The sequence below is a fragment of the Oryctolagus cuniculus genome, chromosome 8 (assembly GCF_964237555.1).
Source record: "Oryctolagus cuniculus chromosome 8, mOryCun1.1, whole genome shotgun sequence".
Taxonomy (NCBI): domain Eukaryota; kingdom Metazoa; phylum Chordata; class Mammalia; order Lagomorpha; family Leporidae; genus Oryctolagus; species Oryctolagus cuniculus.
In genome coordinates, this window is record NC_091439.1 from 7,387,128 (window position 1) to 7,406,205 (window position 19,078).

Genomic DNA, 19,078 nt, shown 5'->3' on the forward strand with positions numbered 1-19,078 from the left:
TCCAGGGAGTGTTAATTGACTACAGGTGCATGGATTTATCCCTGTGGTTCCTAGTCTGTTCCATTGGTCTATGTATCTGTTGTTATGCCAGTACCATTTTTTGTGTGTGTCTTGTTCTGTTCTTTTCATTAATATTTTCTAATTTTCATTGTCAATGTCATTTACATTCTCGATTAGAATTCAGTATTAGTACAAGGAAAAAATAATAAAAATGACACAAGAAATAAATAAAACAGAAGTTGAAAAGACAATACAAAATATAAATTAAGAGTTGATTCTTTGAAAAGATAAAATTGGTAAACCTTTAGCTGGATTAACTAAGAAAAAAAGAGAGAAGACTCAATCAATAAAATCAGACATGACAAAAGGGATACTACAACTGATGTTACATAAATAACAATGATCATCAAGGGATATTGTGAACAATTATATGCCGGTAAATTGGAAAACCTAGAGAAAATGAATGAATTCCTGGAAATGTAATTTACCAAAATCCCAAAACATAGAAAACCTGAACAAACCAATATTGAGTGGTGAGATTGAGTCAGGAATAGTCTCCCAACAAAGAAAACCTCAGGACCAGATGTCTTCACTGCTGAATTCTACTAAATATTTAAGAGAAAACTAATGCTGTTATTCTCAAATATTCAAAAAAATTGAAAGGAATGGAAAACACCCAGACTCATTCTGAGGCTAGAATTACCTTGACTCCAAAATCAGAAAGGTCACAACAAAAAAAGAAAAAACTATTGTCCAGCCTCCCTAATGAACATAAATGCAAAAATTCTTAAAAAAAAATACTAGCGAATAGAATTCAATAGCACAATAAAATCATCATCCACCCTATCCAAGTAAGATTTATCCTAGGGTTGTAGGGATGGTTCAACATATGCAAATCAATGCATTGCAATGCATCCAAAGAATGATGGATCATCTGATAGATGGGGGAAAAGCATTTGATGAAACACAGCATACCAACTTTGAATAAGTTATGCATATAAACAACACACCTCAACATACCTCAATTACATAACAAACCCACAACCAGCATCCCATTTAGTGGGGACAAGGTGAAAGCATTTTCCCCAGAGTGTCTTGGCTTTCCATGCCTGAAATATTTTCATTAAGATTTGGTACCAAAGATGTCCAATCCCACCACTCTTATTCATTACTTCTCTAAGAGTTTTAGCTAAAGCAATTTATAGGAAAAAGAAGTCAAAGACATACAAATAGGAAAGGAGGAAGTCAAATTTTCCATGTGTACAAATGACGTGATTCTATACATGGAGGAAAAAGAGACTCCACCAAGTTACTCTTAACTCATCAGCGAATTCAGCAGAGTTGGAGGTTAAAAATGCAACAAGCAAAATTCATTAGCATTTTAACCACAAACTCACTGAGATAGAACTTACAGAAACAATGTCATTCAAAATAAATACAAAAAAAAAAAAATTAGTACTGCAGTCCTGTCCCTGAGATGGTTTGTTGAAATGTCCCCAGCGGGTAGGGACTCTGCACCTACAAGATTGTGAGCCCTGATAAAGGTTGTCCCTGCCCAAAGAAAGTTGCCCCTTTTATTAGTTTACAGAGTGGACTTCTGATCCTCAAGCCAGGTGTCCACAGGCAGCGCACAGAACAAGTCTCTTAAATGGACACAATTGAGATATATGGGACCGTGATTGCCCTGTTGTTGTGGAAGCTTTCGTGAATTGGATTTTTTCCAAGACCACTGTAAGGCACTGTAAATGGTAAAGATTTACTGTGTGAATCAACAAGAGGAAGAATTTTCCGTATGGGGGAGGAGGGGCAACATCAGTATGGGTAAAGGTACAAAGTCCGAGATGAATATGACATGTGTAGTAGTTTGTGAAAGAGACCAGATTGATGGAAACAAAATGCATGTCTTTGATGAGTGGGGGATTAAAAGGGAAGGTGAGCAGAGGTCAGATTTTAAGGGTCTCAAATGCTGGGTAAGGAATTTGGATTTTATCCTCCAGATGAGAAATCACATAAGCATTTGTCCAAATTCATCGCATGATCCGTGATAGCTTATTTTAGGTGGATTAACCTAAGGTTACGCATCATAGAACAAAAAGGAATAAGGAAAGCTTGAAGGCCAGGAGGCAAGGTTAGCAGCTGCTGTGTGTAGCCTCTGCTTTGAGCAAAAACCTAGAATCCCTGTAATGAGCTGATGTGATGGTGTTTTTATTATAGCAAATACTATTTTTAACTGATTTCCCAAAAGAATCCATAGTGATTATAGAAAATGTTGGAAATATGGGCATAAATAAGAAAGAAAATTAAAATCACTGATTCTCATGTGATAAACATGCTTTGCATTTAGGCACTTTTGATTTTAATTTTTGTTTTGTTTCAATTTATGCATGCTGGAATCATGGTAATTTTAAAGCTATATTTATGTAGTTTTCATTTTGTCATTTCCCTGGTTAAAATAAAATTTTCCAAGGGACCCTCATTTTTCATGGCTATACACCATTGCATTTTTAGTATAATGTAATTCCACTATTATAAATTTAGATCCCTCCCAGTTTTTGCTATTGTAAGTGTTTCTATAATGAATATCAATCAAGATAAATGTTTTATTCTGTACTCTTCATCATTTATACATTGGAAGTAATATTTTTATTCTGATAAATAGTTTGTGATTATTTTTCATATTTTGATTTCAATTCTTACCTTCCACTATCTACCTTTAGTCAACATTTAAAATTGGGAATGAATTGTTCTTACTGAGTTTTAAGAGCTCTATTTATGGGGGCTAGCATCATAGCATTGTGTGTAAACTGCTGCCTGCAATGCCTGCATCCCTTATGGGCACCAATTCCTGTCCCACCTACTCCAAACCAGCCTGGCCCACCCCTGTTTTTAGCGGCCATCTGGAGAGTGAGACAACTGAGGGAGAATCTTTCTATCTGTCTCTCCCTCTATCTTGGTAACTCTGACTTTCAAATAAATAAAGAAATCTTAAAGAGTTCCATATATATAAATGGCATTGATGCTTCTCGTTTTTGTTTGAATTATTGTCATATTTTGTGGCTTGCCATTTTGTTTTAATCCTATACGTGACATTAAGTTGCTCCCGATCTTTTATTTCACACAATGCTGTGGTGAATATCATGGCAGATGCTTTCATGTGCACAAAAGGATAGAAATCTCAAAGCTAATTATAAGAAACTATGACAAGTGTATGTCTTGTATTCACTATACACCAGTTACACCAGCTAAAATGTCGTGGCCATTACATTCCTTCTTGGAGGCAGAACAAAGGAATTCCAGTGTATGTGCTCCTTATTCCTTTATCTTAGTCTTGTCAACCTTATGTATGTGGAATAAGCCCCATCTCTCTCTCTCTCTCTCTCTCTCTTTTTTTTTTTTTTTTTTTTTTTTTTGACAGAGTGGATAGTGAGAGAGAGAGACAGAGAGAAAGGTCTTCCTTTTGCCGTTGGTTCACCCTCCAATGGCCGGCTGCGGCCCGCGCGCTGTGGGCAGCGCACCGCGCTGATCCGAAGCCAGGAGCCAGGTGCTTCTCCTGGTCTCCCATGCGGGTGCAGGGCCCAAGCACTTGGGCCATCCTCCACTGCCTTCCTGCGCCACAGCAGAGAGCTGGCCTGGAAGAGGGGCAACCAGGACAGAATCCGGTGCCCCGACTGGGACTAGAACCCCGTGTGCCAGCGCCGCAAGGCGGAGGATTAGCCTATTGAGCCGCGGTGCCGGCCCCCATCTCATTTTTTGTATGTGGAATAAGAATATCATTGTATTTTACAGTTTTCTGCTAACTGTTGAATTTAACATAGTTTGATAGGTTGAGAGAGAGAAAGAGATCTTCCACACACTGGTTCACTCTCCAAATGGCCACAATGTTAGGGCTAAGCCAGACAAAGCCAGAAGGTAGGAACTCCATTCTGGTCTCCCTTGTGGGTTTAGGAATCCAAGGACTTGGGCCATCTTCCACTGCACTCCCAGGTACCCCAGCCAGGAGCTGGAGCAGAAGTGGAACAACAGGGAGTCCTTCTGGTGCGCAAATGGAGTGCTGGCACTGCAGGTGCTAGCTGAAGCCTCTGCACCACAGGGCCAGCCCTGTCATTTATGTTTTTAAAATTCTGGATGATAATTTTGTGACAGTTAGGTATTTTCGACAAGGTGTTCTTCCTGTGTTATTTGTGTTTTTAAATTTGTTTATTTAGTCTTTTGTAGGTTAAAAATATTGTAGGCAAATTTATAAAACTGATCTTTTATGGTTTAGGTATTTTCTTTCCTGATGAACAAATTACTCTCCCAGGTCAAAGGATTTTCACTCACATTTTGCTCAAGTTCTTTTATGGATTATCTTATATGAAGCTTTTTTAAAAAAAAAAATTATTTTATTTATTTGAAAGGCAGAGTTAGAGTGAGGAAAGATAGACAGATAGCTTCCATCTGCTGGTTCACTCCCCATATGGCTGCAAAGGCTAGGGCACGGCCAGGTGGAAGCCAGGAGCCAGGAGCTTCTTCCAGGTCTACCATGTGGGCGAGGAGGCCCAAGCACTGAGCCACTGTCTACTGCTTTCCCAGGATCATTATCAGGGAGCTGACTTGGAAGTAGAGCAGCCAGGACTAGAACTGGCGCCCATGTAGAATGCTGGCATTGTAGGTGGCAGCTTAACCCATTTTGCCACAAAGCCAGCCCCTGTATGAAGTTTTAAAACATGTAATTTGCATAACAACCCGATGATTTTTCCAGACTGAGGACAATAAAAAGTGGAAATCAAAAGAAAACTTTGGTAAACAATAATATAGTTTCCATTCTAAGTCCATAGTTGAAAAGTTGGAGATATGTCCATGTTTTTAATAGGAGCAAAAGTTTTCCACACCCACCGTGGTTTGTGTTAATGGAAATAATGTATTTCTCATTGACTTCAAAAACATCTGTGAGTTCATCTCCATGAAGCCTTTGCAAAGTAATTACTTGTTACTTGGGTTTAAAACAATTTCACTTCCCATACATTTTCAGCCTTAAGGCTCTGTAACTTTGTGTGGAGATGCAGAATGAGGGCATGGTTGTGATTCAAGCAGTTAACGTGGGATTCGTTTTACTTTCAGCAATTCACAGAAGCTGTGAGCCCTTCAGTGCTACCCGCTTCAGCATTGCCACTGGACCTGCTTAATAATGCCGTCACTGCCTTTAGTACTTTGGAAGATCTTATTCGGTATCTTGAGCCAGATAGATGGCAGTTGGACTTAGAAGATCTGTATAGGCCAACTTGGCAACTTCTTGGCAAGGCTTTTGTTTTTGGAAGAAAATCCAGAGGTAAGCTCCCCTTTCAGATTAGAACCTCGTTTAATTTTCTTAGCAGCTAATGTTTCAGATTCTTCAGGCACAGCTTCTAAAGGTTAGAGTTTAAAATTCTTCAGTGATAAATCCAAACAACCCATTTTCTTATCATTCCAACATTTGTGTACGTTAAATAAGCATACATACAAAAGGAGGCACTTAATTATAAATTAGCAGGCTTGGAAAATTAAAAGGGTTACTTCAACTGAAAAATACCATAGTTCTTATCTGCAAAAATACCATTGTTGCGAAGTCTTTCATTGCATTTCATAAGGATCATTGCTTACTCAAACCTAATATTTAGAATATATTGATTTCAAGATACAGTAGAAACTATCAGAGCCACAAAACCAGGTCTGGGGCTAGCAGAGGGGGACGTTTTAAAAATAATCATTCTTCACTACATCTTCCAGGGGTCAAAGTTGTATCAATTCCTATGTCCTTACCCTGGAAACTTCTAAATAATATGAAAAATAGTACTGGTGCAAAATAAAATGGACAGTACTCTCCAAGTTTAGATTCCTAGTGAGAAAAAAAATTATCTAAAGGGCCCCACATCCTGATAATTTTTTCCATATCACTTTGCTTTTGAAATGATCACTTTTGACCTCTGACAATATCACCCTTCAAGAGTGAACGTGCTAGTAATTAGAACTAATTCCACATAGTCAAGAAATTGTAAATGATGTTAACCGAGTCTTCTACAAGGTTAGCTAATTCTCCTAGTAACATGAGAGGCAGAAAGCCTCCATAACGACACAAATAAAAATATAACAGAAATAACTGGATACTCATAGAGCATGCAGAAAATCTGGTCTGGTCTGTCAGAAACACTGGAGGGCACCCCTTGTCACTTCAGAGAGCAGAATGACAGTCTGAGAAGTTATGTGGCTGGAACAGTATTCAGCGAATTTGAGCCATTCTCAGGGGTAGGCTGCACCAGCCTTGTTCTTCTTAATCTTGTCAGAAAGAAACCGGATTCCTGCTTTCCTGCACCGCGCCTGGCAGCCCTTGGATCAGGAGCTTTAATCTCAGCAGATCATGTTCTGACTTGCCCAGCCTTGGTATTTGGCTGTGCCGACAGATGTGGATTCCTTCTGGCAGCGTCTGAAATGGGTTGTTCAAGTGCAGGGACAGCAAAATCCCGTCCAGATGCTGAAAACTGTTCCATATTTATAAGATTTGATCTTGATGAATAACTTGATGAGTAAGTTCCGAACAACACTTCCCTTCCCTCCCACTTAGGAAGAGGAAAATGAAGATCGGAGAGACTAGCTGGAACACCCATGAATACAGCTCTTGTTAGCAGTTTTCAAGGAGGCGGTCATGTGCGTCTGTAAGAAGCCAGGGAGTGGAAAGGGTTCTAAGCTCGGCTTGTTCACAGCGGACTTCTAGATTCAAGCCTAGAAACCTCCCTTTTAAACAGGCCTCCTGAGTGACTCTCTGAGCCTGGTGTGCAAAAAAGATTTGGCCAGGCAGGGCTAGCATGCATTTAAAAGCAGTCAGCATTGAACCAGAGCTTTCAAATATTCATTTAACACTTTCAAAATTGAAGCCCTTTGCAGTTTGCCAAAACTATTAACTTTTTAAGCACACACAGTAAGTGTGAGAAAAGCAGTGTATATTTTTGGAACTTTACATAAACTAAAATGCAGGTGTGGGATAACATCTATGTAGACAAAACCAACTCCCCTCCCAAGAGTCTTGCTACAAAGGAACAAGGACTAAAACTTTTAAAAGCTTCTAATTAGACACTGAAATAGATTTTCCACAGAATAAACATACCACAGTGTTACCACATTTATCTTCGCAAGACCACCCTCAGGTTGCATTTCAGTAACAGAATAGCCTTAGATCAAGTATCTTAAAAGAAGGAACAACTAAGGAAGGAGAACGTGACCATAATTTTTTTGTCAGTATTACCCTTTGTGATAAAACTTAACAATATTGATGATATTTGCATTAGAAATAACAATGTTGATTGGTGGTGTGTTCGAAGTCTTCTTCCTTTAGCAAGACAACCTACCACATGTATTGTCTACAGAGAGAATTATGAAAACAGGAGAGTTTGAAAGCAGAGTTTTACTTGACAAATGTTTTGCAAAGGAAAAATGTCCTAAATGTTATAGTTAACCTACAAAAATATCTGCTTTGGGAAATGATTCTTTTTTTCCCCTCTCAGATTTTTTCCCCCTTTTTTTTTTTTTTTTTTTTTTTTTTGGCCCAGACATTCTGCACAATGTTTGGAGAATTTATGACACAAGATTATGGACATGTGACTTATTTTAATGAAGCTTGTATGAGTTTAAAGCCTTAGGAAGAGGAAACGTAAATTTCAAATATGATGTGCCAGATTTAAAGTCCTTAATTGCATTCTTAGCCCACTGTGGGCTCCATTAATGTTCTTGTTTCTTTTATTTCCTTTCTTCCTCTGGTTCAGAACTCTCACTAAGATGTTGTTACTGCACGCACACACACACACACAAAGCCAGATTTTCTAAATCAAGCCTAACTAGTGCTTAAAAAGAGTTTTTGACTTTGTGTCAAACATGATAAATGAGTGGAAGCTAAGTTGAAAGTGTGTTTAAATTTTCACATTGTAGCAGGTATCATAACTTAGTTCACTTGGGAAATCTCTCTAACCTTTTATTGTGGTTAAGTAAACATTTTAAAGGGAACGTATACAGTCTGTTTTTCCAGTTTCATGAAATAGTGTTTTTAAAACTATTTGAGATAGGTAACTATCCTTTGAAAACTAAGAATTTCTTTCACATTGTAAAGACACACACATATTAAACTTTCAAAATTTTGGCAACAAGCTTTTAAGTTTGTGCGTGTTTTTAATTAGTTTTTCTTTGTTGCTTAGATATTCATTTCTAGAGAAAAATTTCAAATAAACTTACATATAGCTTTACCAACAAAAGAGGAATGTATAAATATCATGTTAGTTCAGCAAAATGATATCAGGTAAAATACGTGACATCATTTACTCTAATGATCTCATTAATTTTATTAGAAATATGTTGGTCTCTTCAGGGTGCTTGAAAGAATGAACTCATTTGCTTTTAAATATATAAAAGCTTTGCTTTCACAGGATCATTTTTAGATGAAAAAGAAATCTTTAAATACTCAAAGAGTGGTTTGCTATTGAATTGAAAAGTAATTTTTTAGTTGAATTACATTTTGAAATGGAACCTTTGAATTAGCATTGCTTGACCTGGGTTTTAGTTCATCATATTTTATATGCTTGTAATTTATAATTGCATATGCATAATTGTATCCTCTGTTTCTTAGAAATACTCAAATTTCCTCTCTTTAACAATTTGGAAAAGCCTGATTATATCCATAAGTATAACAATGCCAAGAAAACAGCATTTGATTCTTAATTAGCTCACCATTTTAAAGTTATTGAGAGATATTAGTACTTAATTTATAAAATTGGATTATATGGTGATTGTTCCCATTTTAAGTCATCTTTATCTAAAAATATTTTCCTTCAATTCATGTTGATGCTTTTCCATATTAATGAAAAGCATTTAACAAGATTGATTATATTTTAGATAATGTTTGTAAATTTAAAAAACAAAAGCCTGAAGGAATTTGTTGTTGGAAACTCTTGAATTTTATTGGAATGACTTTACTTGGATATTTCCAGGGGAAAAATAAGCAGAGCTACAAAACAGAAATGAAAATTTTAGGTATCTGTCCTAAGAACTGCTGTTCGTGTGTTATGTATAAATTCATATTAAATAGGACATTTTACTCTGACATAATTTTCTTACAGCACTGTCATTTTGTAGTTAAAAATAATGGTTCTTTGAGGATTTACTGCAACACTCTGATGAAAGAGTATTTTGTTTAGTCTTCACAAATAGGTATTCTTCTAAAAGAAAGCACAATACAGTTAAACAACTGGCTAAAAGAATAGAGACAATGGTTATAAATTAGACATTTCTTACATCCGTTAGCAAGGGAAAGATAGAAACCTGAGGAATCTAGTTAGTCTCAATCTCCAAGGTCATAAATTACTCACTCTGTTTGAGGCTGTGCTTTTCAACAACTTTGCTCTTAGACAATGCATAGTGTTTTCACTCATGGTCCAATCATCTGTCTGTAAAAGTACATTTTCTTCATTCCTTTTTTACATTTTGTGATTCCTATCGCCATAAAGATTATGATATGGGAAGTTCTCTTGATGTGTTTCGTGAACTTGTTCTTCAGTAATTATTTGAGCCTGTAATCCTTTTAAAAATTGCATTGGCTTTTTAATCAAAGCGTTCATCCTTTTACGTTCTAGTCTTCCCTCCAATGCTCTCCTTGTCTACATTTTTTTTTTTTTTTACTGAAGTTAAAAGGAACAGCCCTTTTTTCTTTCTCTATCAAGTTTCCATTTATAGTTCTCAACTGTGTTTTTGGCTCTGTTCTTAATAGTGCACAACAGCATCTCTTTATTGGTCACTTAGTCATAATGAAGCTTTGTTTACTACGAAATAGAAAGTCCAATTTGTGAGCTGTAGAGCCCCAAAACCTGGTTAAACTCAGAAGGAATATTGTTAGGGCAATTATTCATGAAATAACTAGATTTCTGAATGAAAGGCACCCAGGCCCAGGACGTGAGCGTCTATTTCTCTTCACTGTCTGCCGTGTCTTGCAGTGGTGGATCTGAACCTGCTGAAAGAAGAGGTGAGGTTGTACAGCTGCACCCCTCGTAACTTCTCCGTGTCCATAAGGGAAGAATTAAAGAGAACCGATACCATTTTCTGGCCAGGTTGTCTCCTGGTTAAACGCTGTGGTGGCAACTGCGCCTGTTGTCTGCACAATTGCAATGAATGTCAGTGTGTCCCCAGCAAAGTCACTAAAAAATACCATGAGGTAAGTATATTCCTTCATGGTTTTCTTCAGGTACTCCAGGTCTGACAAAACAGTCGGTCTAAAATGGATTCACGTTTGGGATGGAGATGTTGCATGCCTGAGAGAAAAAAAACAGCGTTTACAAATAGTTGTGTTTTTTTGTTGGTTTTTTGTTGTTGTTGTTGTTTTGTTTTTTACTGAGACCTTTAATTTAAAAACCCAGGCATTAAGGAGTCAGAGAGCTTACACTCTGGTAGTATATCATGGTTAGTCAAGGAAGCTTTACCTGTCATACCAAAACAAGAAAATTTGTTTTACTGACGGAAAAAACAAAAGGGTGAAGTTTTTCCAACTTTTAAATTTTTCAAACTATGAAAGGAAAACTTTAAAGACAAACTTTGGACTAAATCATGGACTGTTTTGGAGAAAGGAGATCTCTGATATTTATTTTTATTTCAGTCAATGTGGGCACATGCCAGAGGACATATTTATAATTTTACTAATCATTGGATCATTCATTTGGCCTCAAATAGCACACAAAATATTTTAAAGAGTCTTTACTTTTTCTGTCTTTCTCCTCTGGAATTAAGGAAAGTACAATATGAAGTGTTAGGATTGATGGTTTTTAGAGCTTTGCAAATGTTAGGACACAACCCTGTCATCAGTGCTGGGATACGCTGAATCCTGCCTCAACTTTTCCCTCAGTATCATGCACCATATGTTAATCAGGAACTAATGTCCTCTCAATGAGTCACCTTTAATTTCAGCAAAATATTTATATGACAGCCGCCCAAAATCGGCCCATCTGGTTTCATTTCAACATGCCTTCTTTTCCTTACTTTTTAATTTTTCCACATACTAAGTCATAGTACAGAATAAATATCTGCTTCATAAATGCATTTTTTATGCAAAGAGGCATCTGTAAAACCTTCTTCTGAGAGGCCATTGGAACAGGTACTTCACAGGACATGAGTTTCCCGCCCTTCACCAAGTGCTATTGGCAGCTGAGAACGTGGAGAAGAAAGCTCTGGAATCCAGAAGAAAAGGGACTCTTTCCGGTTTCTACCATTGACTTGTTGTCACTGTCATCAGGACACACAGCCTCGATAAAAGAAGTATAAACCAGGATAATCTCTCCGGCTTTTCCTAGCTGCATTATTCCATGACAACTACTGGGTGGCAGTCTTTTAGAAGATAACACCCTAAATTGTCAAACTGTAAATGAAAATAGAGTGACTGTTGTTATCCACATTCTACTTTCATTTTTGCCCCATAGATTTTGGTGTTTTTTTCTTTTAAGATTTATTTTTATTTATTTGAGAGGCACAGTTAGAGAGAAAGAGAGAGAGAAATCTTCCATCCTCTGGTTTACACCCCAGCTGGTCTCAATGGCAGGGACTGGGTCAAGTGAAAGCCAAGAGCCAGGAGCTTCATCTGGGTCTCCCACGTGGTGGGTACAGAGGCCCAAACACTGGACCATCTCCCGGCGCGCCGCGCTAATCCGAAGCCAGGAGCCAGGTGCTTCTCCTGGTCTCGCATGGGGTGCAGGGCCTAAGCACTTGGGCCATCCTCCACTGCACTCCCTGGCCACAGCAGAGAGCTGGCCTGGAAGAGGGGCAACCGGGACAGAATCCGGCGCCCCGACTGGGACTAGAACCCGGTGTGCCGGCGCTGCTAGGCGGAGGATTAGCCTAGTGAGCCGCTGTGCCGGCATCTGCCCTAGACTTCTAAAGATCTGTGAAGGGAACTGAAGCGCTACTCAGGGTTCAAGTAGATACAAGGACATGGTGGCTCACAGAGCTCCAGACAGCTCTTGCTGCTACTCCAGAACTGGGATTCTAGGCAAGAAAAGCCCTGACCATGGTAGGTTTAAAGTTACATAGAAACTAAAATGCCGTAAGGGCTGGACATATATGAGAATTACCTGGCAGAACATGAAAGGATGCAGTGAGAATGTGGGTGAAACTGGAGTGATCTTCTCCCACCTAAAAATCGGTCAGTTTTGCAGTTGCTAAGCAGGTACTGAAGAAACAGAGTTTATTCTAGGACAACAAATTAGCATTTACAAATGCTTTTCTATGATCTATAAACCCAAACATGACATAGTCGCATTCTAGAACTAGTTTATCAGATCCTGAATCTGTATCATGCTTGTGGTCAACCAAATCAGTCCCCAGGTCCAGCACATCCTCCTCCATACTATACTTGTAAATATCTTTCAAAGTCACCTTAGCCCAGGGCTATCCCCAGAATTGCCACAGAGTGTGCAGCATCTGTTTCAAGCCTTAGATAAAAAAAGTCTTGTTTGGGGCAAGCCTGTGAGCAGTACCTGTAGACTCTGGCTTCCTTCCAGAATGACATCTTGGGTGAGGTTGATTACACATTCATGCCTTGTGCATGTGTAGACACATATGTTCATGCATAACTATGGGTGTTGGTCTACACATGTGATAGTTACATGATCATCCATTAGTGTCCTTCAAATGCCTCGCATACACAGGTGAGTACAGACAGATAAAGTGACATAGTCTACATTTCCAGCAGCAAGAATACCTAATTTTTATGCTTTGTGGGAATCATTAATTTTTCAGTAATATTTTTGTAATTTTGTTACCATATGGAATAATTTCTGAGGCCTGAGATTTTCTTATTTCCTGGAAATAAAGTCTGAGTCTACTACTTCCTCTAAATAATTGAAAATGTTTTAGCATAATTTAAATTTGTTTTAAATTACTAGATAATTGAATATTATTCATCTGAACCAAGAGATTTAACTCAATTAAAGACAGGTTTATCATGACTTTAGTTAGTTTTGGTGATTGTTCCAGTTTTCAGTTTGAAGATCATTTCACCTCATGGAAATAAAATAAAGACATCTTAGAAGTTCTAATTTTTCTCTCTTTCATCTATGTGCTAGCTTTCATAAGTATCAGACTAGAATCATATTCTTTTTTGTACTATATATATAAAACTGAATTATTCCCTCATTTGGTTTCCTATACCACTTTTACTGGGTTTTGTTCAACTATTGTGAATATTAAAAGTAAGTTTAGAAAATTAAGGGCTCAAAAATATAAGATGTTATTATTGTCATGGTGTTAATGATAGCAAAATAATATAGCACCATATTGTTATTAGTAAGATCCTTAGTGCTTTTTTAACTCTTAATTTTTTATTTAAAACCTGCTTAATTTTTTCAAAAGATTTATTTATTTGAAAGGCAAAATTACAGAGAGAGAAAGACAAAGATGGAGACACAAGAGAGACACAGAGAAAGATATCTTGCATTTGCTGGTTTACTCCCCAAATGGCTGCAATAGCTAGGGATGGGCCAGGCTGAAGCCAGCCACCTGAAACCCCATCCAGATCTCCCACGGGGGTGACAGTGGCTCATGCACTTGGGCGATCTTTCACTGCTTTCCCAGGAAGCGGATTAGCAGGTAGGTGGATTGGAGGTGGAGCAGCTGGGAATCCAAGTGGCCGGCACTGGAAGCAGAAGGTTAACCTGCTGCCCCACTCACTGGCCCCATTCTTCATGCTTTAGTCAATCTGTAGATCTCTATTTTGGAAGCCATTTTAGCTAAATAAATATATTCCCTTAATAATTTTTCCACCCACTGAATAGAAGTGTTCAGAAAAGCAAGTCTGGAACTTCCATATGTATGACCTTAGACCTCACCGCTTCCTTGAGATGCTTTTTAGTGTCTTCCCTGCCCCATGATAACTACTGTTAGTCTCTCCTCAGCACAGGTGTCCTACCAGTAACCTGCTAGTTCCAACTTGGCGTACACATCTATGGGACTTCAAAGACATCCCTGTTAGAGAACTTCTACATTTTCAACATTTTTGTTTATTTCTCTTGGTTTCTAGCAATTCAAGAGGTAATGAAAACAAAGATGACTTTACACTGCAGTGTTTGACAACGCACACTCCGAAGCCACACACCCCAGTTTTGAATCTGGAATTTGCTTTGGGACTTTGAACAAATTACTTAACTCCCTATGCCCCAGTTTCCTCATCAGTAAAGTTGAGTTTCCAACCCCAGTCCTTATTGTAAGGATATAATACGTCGGGACTTCCAGAACACTTAGAACAAGCTTTGGCATATGTAACTTTCTTGAAATTAGCTAATCCTTATTTTTCTTGCCATGTCCACACTTACTCTTCGATTATGAATAAATAATAAAATATTAATGAAGTTGCCTACATGAGTGAATATGGCCGAAAGATCTCTAGGATCTCACAATAGTAATATATTTGTTCCTCTTACTTCATTTTGAATCAGCTTAATGATTTTCATTTTATATCTACATATATTTACCTTCTTTTTTTAATATAAGGTGTAGAGTTCTAACCTCCGATCTGTTTGTTCTGAGGAAGACGTGTACCATCCAAAGACTTACTGTTGTAATGAATCCTGCTCCCCAGTGCTCTCCAAATCCCGCAACGTTGAAGGCTGTTGAGCAGAGGTTCACAGACATCTGTTCTGAGGCAGTTCTTTGTGTCTCCTCTGTTCACCTCCATCATCTCTGCTTTGAGCTTTCCCTTGGACTTCTTTTTCATGGATTTGTACTTTTAGTTGGAAGCTCTTTCCCAAAACATTTTGAGATATACCTCTGCCTTCACTCTTAGCTGCCCCCATAATCCACGTCTTGAAAGCTGAATTTTTCTTTAACATTATTTGAGTGGCCTCCTGGGTCACCTGCAAGTTTACTGTTCTCTTCCAAAGTCAAAACTGTCTAAAAGAATTAAAAAGGAAACCCTAATAACATCCCCCACTATCTAGAATTTTGTATCCCTGACTTAGAAAGTTATGGGATTCTGCTATTTCCAAGCTTCGACAAGCATCAGTGGGCAAACTGGTGGCTTTTATTCAGCAAGTACTTCTTGGCCTGAGCATGCTGAAGCAGGCAAGGAAAGTCTAGCTTTTGCCTCTGTTTGGATTGAAGATGGTGGCCTCTCCCACCTTCACCTTCATTCAGGTTTTTTCTATGAATGGGAAAATACATATGGCGAAAGGAATTGAAGACATTAGCTATGTCAATGTTGTAGTTCATCTTACCCATCCAGCCTCATTCCAGGAACAATCGATAGCAAGAGCAAATCTTACCTATAATTAGTTTGGGTGTCACCCTAGGTTGCTCAAGAATGGTAAGTCATTTCATAGAAAATAACATTCGGTAGAAACTGGGTTCAGTTTCACAATAAAGTAATGCAGTAGTTGTCATTTTTCTTCTGGAATTATGGAATGTCACATTGGAACAATGTACTCTAAAAGTTTACTATCTGATAATCATTATAAGACTTTGAAGTTTATCGCTCTAGGGAGAAAGTTACCAAATAAATGGAAAGTATGAATAGTAATATTCTAAGTCTTTATGCGATCATTGTCTATCACTAAGTCACATTTGGCAAAGGTACAAATAACGGCTGTTCACTCATGTGTAAAATATGGGTAATAATTGTAAATTACTTCATAGAATTCTTGTGAGTTAAAGTATGTGAAAACATTGTTATTGTGCCCGGCATCCAGTAAGCATTCAAAAAATGTTAGCTAATTAACCTCTGGTATAACCACACACTCCAAATGAGATATGCGTTCTCCAGTTTTGTTTTTTAAGTCTTAGAGTAGAACAATCAAGAGACTTGATTTGTGCCTTTTGAAATTAATGACAATGTACAGGAATGATAGGTTTTAGAAGTTGTCTGTGTCATATCCAGAAACCAAATATGCTAGACAACTTCACATTATTATATGTTCTGATCTCTGTTCATAATCCAAACAAAAGACAGTTTCTGAAACTTTATCATGTCTGTTAGAAGAAATAAAATCTAATACACTTTAATATCTAGCTACCACTGATAAATACTGAATCTTTGGTAGAATGCACAGCCATATCCCTTTGTCACAGTGCTGAAAGGAAATATGTTTAGTATCGGCATCTATTTTGCGATATTCTTATTAGAGATCTCGACGATGCAAATGCAAACCTACTTGCACTGCACAGTAGGATCCAGCTGCGCAAAGTTAGCTGTGACTGAAGCTGATGTCTATGAAGTACATCTAATCCATCTCATCAAGTTTATAGAGGACTTGAAGTGTAGCCAAGAAAATTAATGAGTGGCATAATTGAGCAGACTCAGCTGTGCAGTGATCGTGTTTCTTTGCACAGTATTCCTGTACTTGAGTGCATGGCTTCAAGTATCAATATTTGTTAAGCGTGTGAATAAATGAATGAAAGAAGAAACCAACAAACAGAAAAAAATAACTTGCGCATTAGTAGCTCCAAAATACTTAAGGTGAAATTCTCTCCAGCGTAATTAGCTAAGCAAAGTCCAGTACCATAGTGAGTCTTTCAATGTAAAAGCTTCTTTTTCTGAGACGGTTGTGATTCCAAGCAGTTGACGTGACCATGTCCTTTCCTTCATGAAACGATGACTAAAGTTTATGGTTTTCCTTGGGTGGGGAATATTTTCTTAACACGTTCACTAGGAAGCGGGAAAATTTGTCTTTGTGGGGCCCAAAGTTCTTTTCTGCACTGTTACCTGCACGTGGAATCTGCAGTTGTAGACATTGGTTTTAAAGGTGGTTTGTCTTGTTCCCTTTCAGGTCCTGCAGTTGAGACCAAAGATTGGTGTCAGGGGTTTGCATAAATCACTCACCGACGTGGCCCTGGAGCATCACGAGGCGTGTGACTGTGTGTGCAGAGGGAACGCGGGAGGGTAAACGTCCCGGCGGCCCTTTCGCAGAGCTGCGCGGGGCAGCGGCTGACGCCGACGGCGAACTGAGGCTCGCGTGATCTCCTTCCATAACCTCACTTGTTTGCTTCAAGGACCTCCGTCTTCAGGATTTGCAGCGCGTTCTAAAAGAGGAGATACCACAGGAATTAGGAGTTGCGCAGCAGCTCTTTGGCCCAAAGGACCGGAGACAAGCTCTTCAATCGTGGGAGAGAAAGAGGAGTTGCGGCTCTCTAGCTAGTTACCCCGTCACCAGGCTCGCCCTCCGCTCGCTCGCTGCCTTCTGTATTCCCGCTGTGGTGATAGGACTTAGGTCGGTGTCAGGAGAGGGACGAGTGCACGTGCACGGACGGACGCCTGCTTCTGTTCCCTTCCGCGACTGTACAGCTCCGCGCTCTGGGCCTCACACGTGTAAACCAGAATTGTCTGTGTTCTGAAAACTTGGTTTTTCAAAAGGAACTATGTTGCTATGAATTACAGGTGTGTGTTGCTGGTAAGAAAGACTGGATTTTCCATATTTCTTGATAAAATCTCTGCCATTTAGAAGAAAAGAACTATAATGATGGTTTGGAAGAGGCAGACCTTGAAAGAAGAGTGGCCTTATCCTCACTTTATCTATAAGTTGGTTTATTTGTTTTATTGTGTACATTTTATAATCTCCTTTTGACATTATAACTGTTGCCTTTTCTAATCTTGTTAAATATATCTATTTTTACCAAAGGTATTTAATATTCTTTTTTATGACAACCTAGATCAACTATTTTTAGCTTGGTAAATTTTTTCTAAACAGAATTGTTATAGCCAGAGGAACAAAGACGATATAAAATATTGTTGCTCTGACAAAAAAAAAAAAAAAAACATGTATTTCATTCTTGTATGGTGCTAGAGCTTAGAGTAATCTGCATTTTAAACTATTAAGTGGGAAGTCAATAGAATTGGTAAGTTGGAATGACTTTGAAAATAATTAAATTATCCTGTCTTCTACCCCTGTTATTGGGTATGCAAATAAAATACAACATATGAAAGAAGACATGCAGATCCAATCATTACTAACCTAACCCTTCTGGGGGGGATTGTGAGCCTAGCTCAGAAGACCATAAAGCACCTTGAAAACAGAGACTTGGCAGCTTCCTCACAAGGCGTGCTTTCCTGTGCTGTAGGAACACATCCTATTTATTGCGATGTTGCAGTTTTATTATCTTTAAACTCTGTTCCATACACTTGTATAAATACATGGATATTTTTATGTACAGAAGTATATCCTTTAGCAAGCCCACTTACTATACTCTTTGGCAATTGAAAAGAAAATCAGTAAACTACTTTGCTTGTAAAATGCTTAATATTGTGCCTAGGTTATGTGGTGACTATTTTAATTAAAAATGTATTGAATCATCAAATAAAAGAATGAGGCTATTTTGGGGAGAAACTGCGTGTGTGTGTATGTGTGTGTGTGTGTATCTGCATGTGTGCACATACCTGAACATGTGCATGCATGTGTGTACACATGCAAGAGTTATCACTTGGACTCCAAGAAATGGAAATGATAAACGTTAGTGATACCATGCTTTTCATTACGCAATGAATAACAGGTGTCATTTCCAAAGACAGGTAGAAACGGACTCATTCTCTAGAGGATTCCAGGTCTTTTCTTTCCAATGCCTTTGAGCAGAGCTTTTTTTTTTTTTTTTTTTTTTTTTTTTTTTTTTTTTTTGACAGGCAGAGTGGACAGTGAGAGAGAGAGAGACAGAGAGAAAGAGAAAGGTCTTCCTTTGCCGTTGGTTCACCCTCCAATGGCCGCCGCTGCAGCCGGCGCACCGCGCTGATCCGATGGCAGGAGCCAGGAGCCAGGTGCTTTTTCCTGGTCTCCCATGGGGTGCAGGGCCCAAGCACCTGGGCCATCCTCCACTGCACTCCCTGGCCATAGCAGAGAGCTGGCCTGGAAGAGGGGCAACCGGGACAGAATCCGGCGCCCCGACCGGGACTAGAACCCGGTGTGCCGGCGCCGCAAGGTGGAGGATTAGCCTATTGAGCCACGGCGCCGGCTGAGCAGAGCTTTCTTTTCCTTGTGGTCTTCATCATGATTCTTGGTAAATAAACTAAAACTTGAAAGTTATGTGTGATTTATGATCTGTGAGTCATGATTGCTCAGTGATTGTA

At 38.6% G+C, this 19,078-nt stretch overlaps 1 protein-coding gene across 1 annotated transcript in view; it reads left to right on the forward strand.

Moving 5' to 3' along the window:
- PDGFC (platelet derived growth factor C) overlaps window positions 1-18,347 on the forward strand; it is a 210,500-nt gene extending 192,153 nt beyond the window's left edge. The window contains exons 4-6 of the mRNA XM_002716942.5: window positions 5,101-5,308; window positions 9,987-10,204; window positions 16,794-18,347. Coding sequence (XP_002716988.1) covers window positions 5,101-5,308; window positions 9,987-10,204; window positions 16,794-16,910 — 543 coding nt within the window. The 3' untranslated portion in view covers window positions 16,911-18,347. The remainder of the gene's footprint in view (window positions 1-5,100; window positions 5,309-9,986; window positions 10,205-16,793) is intronic.
- Window positions 18,348-19,078: the final 731 nt, after the last annotated feature.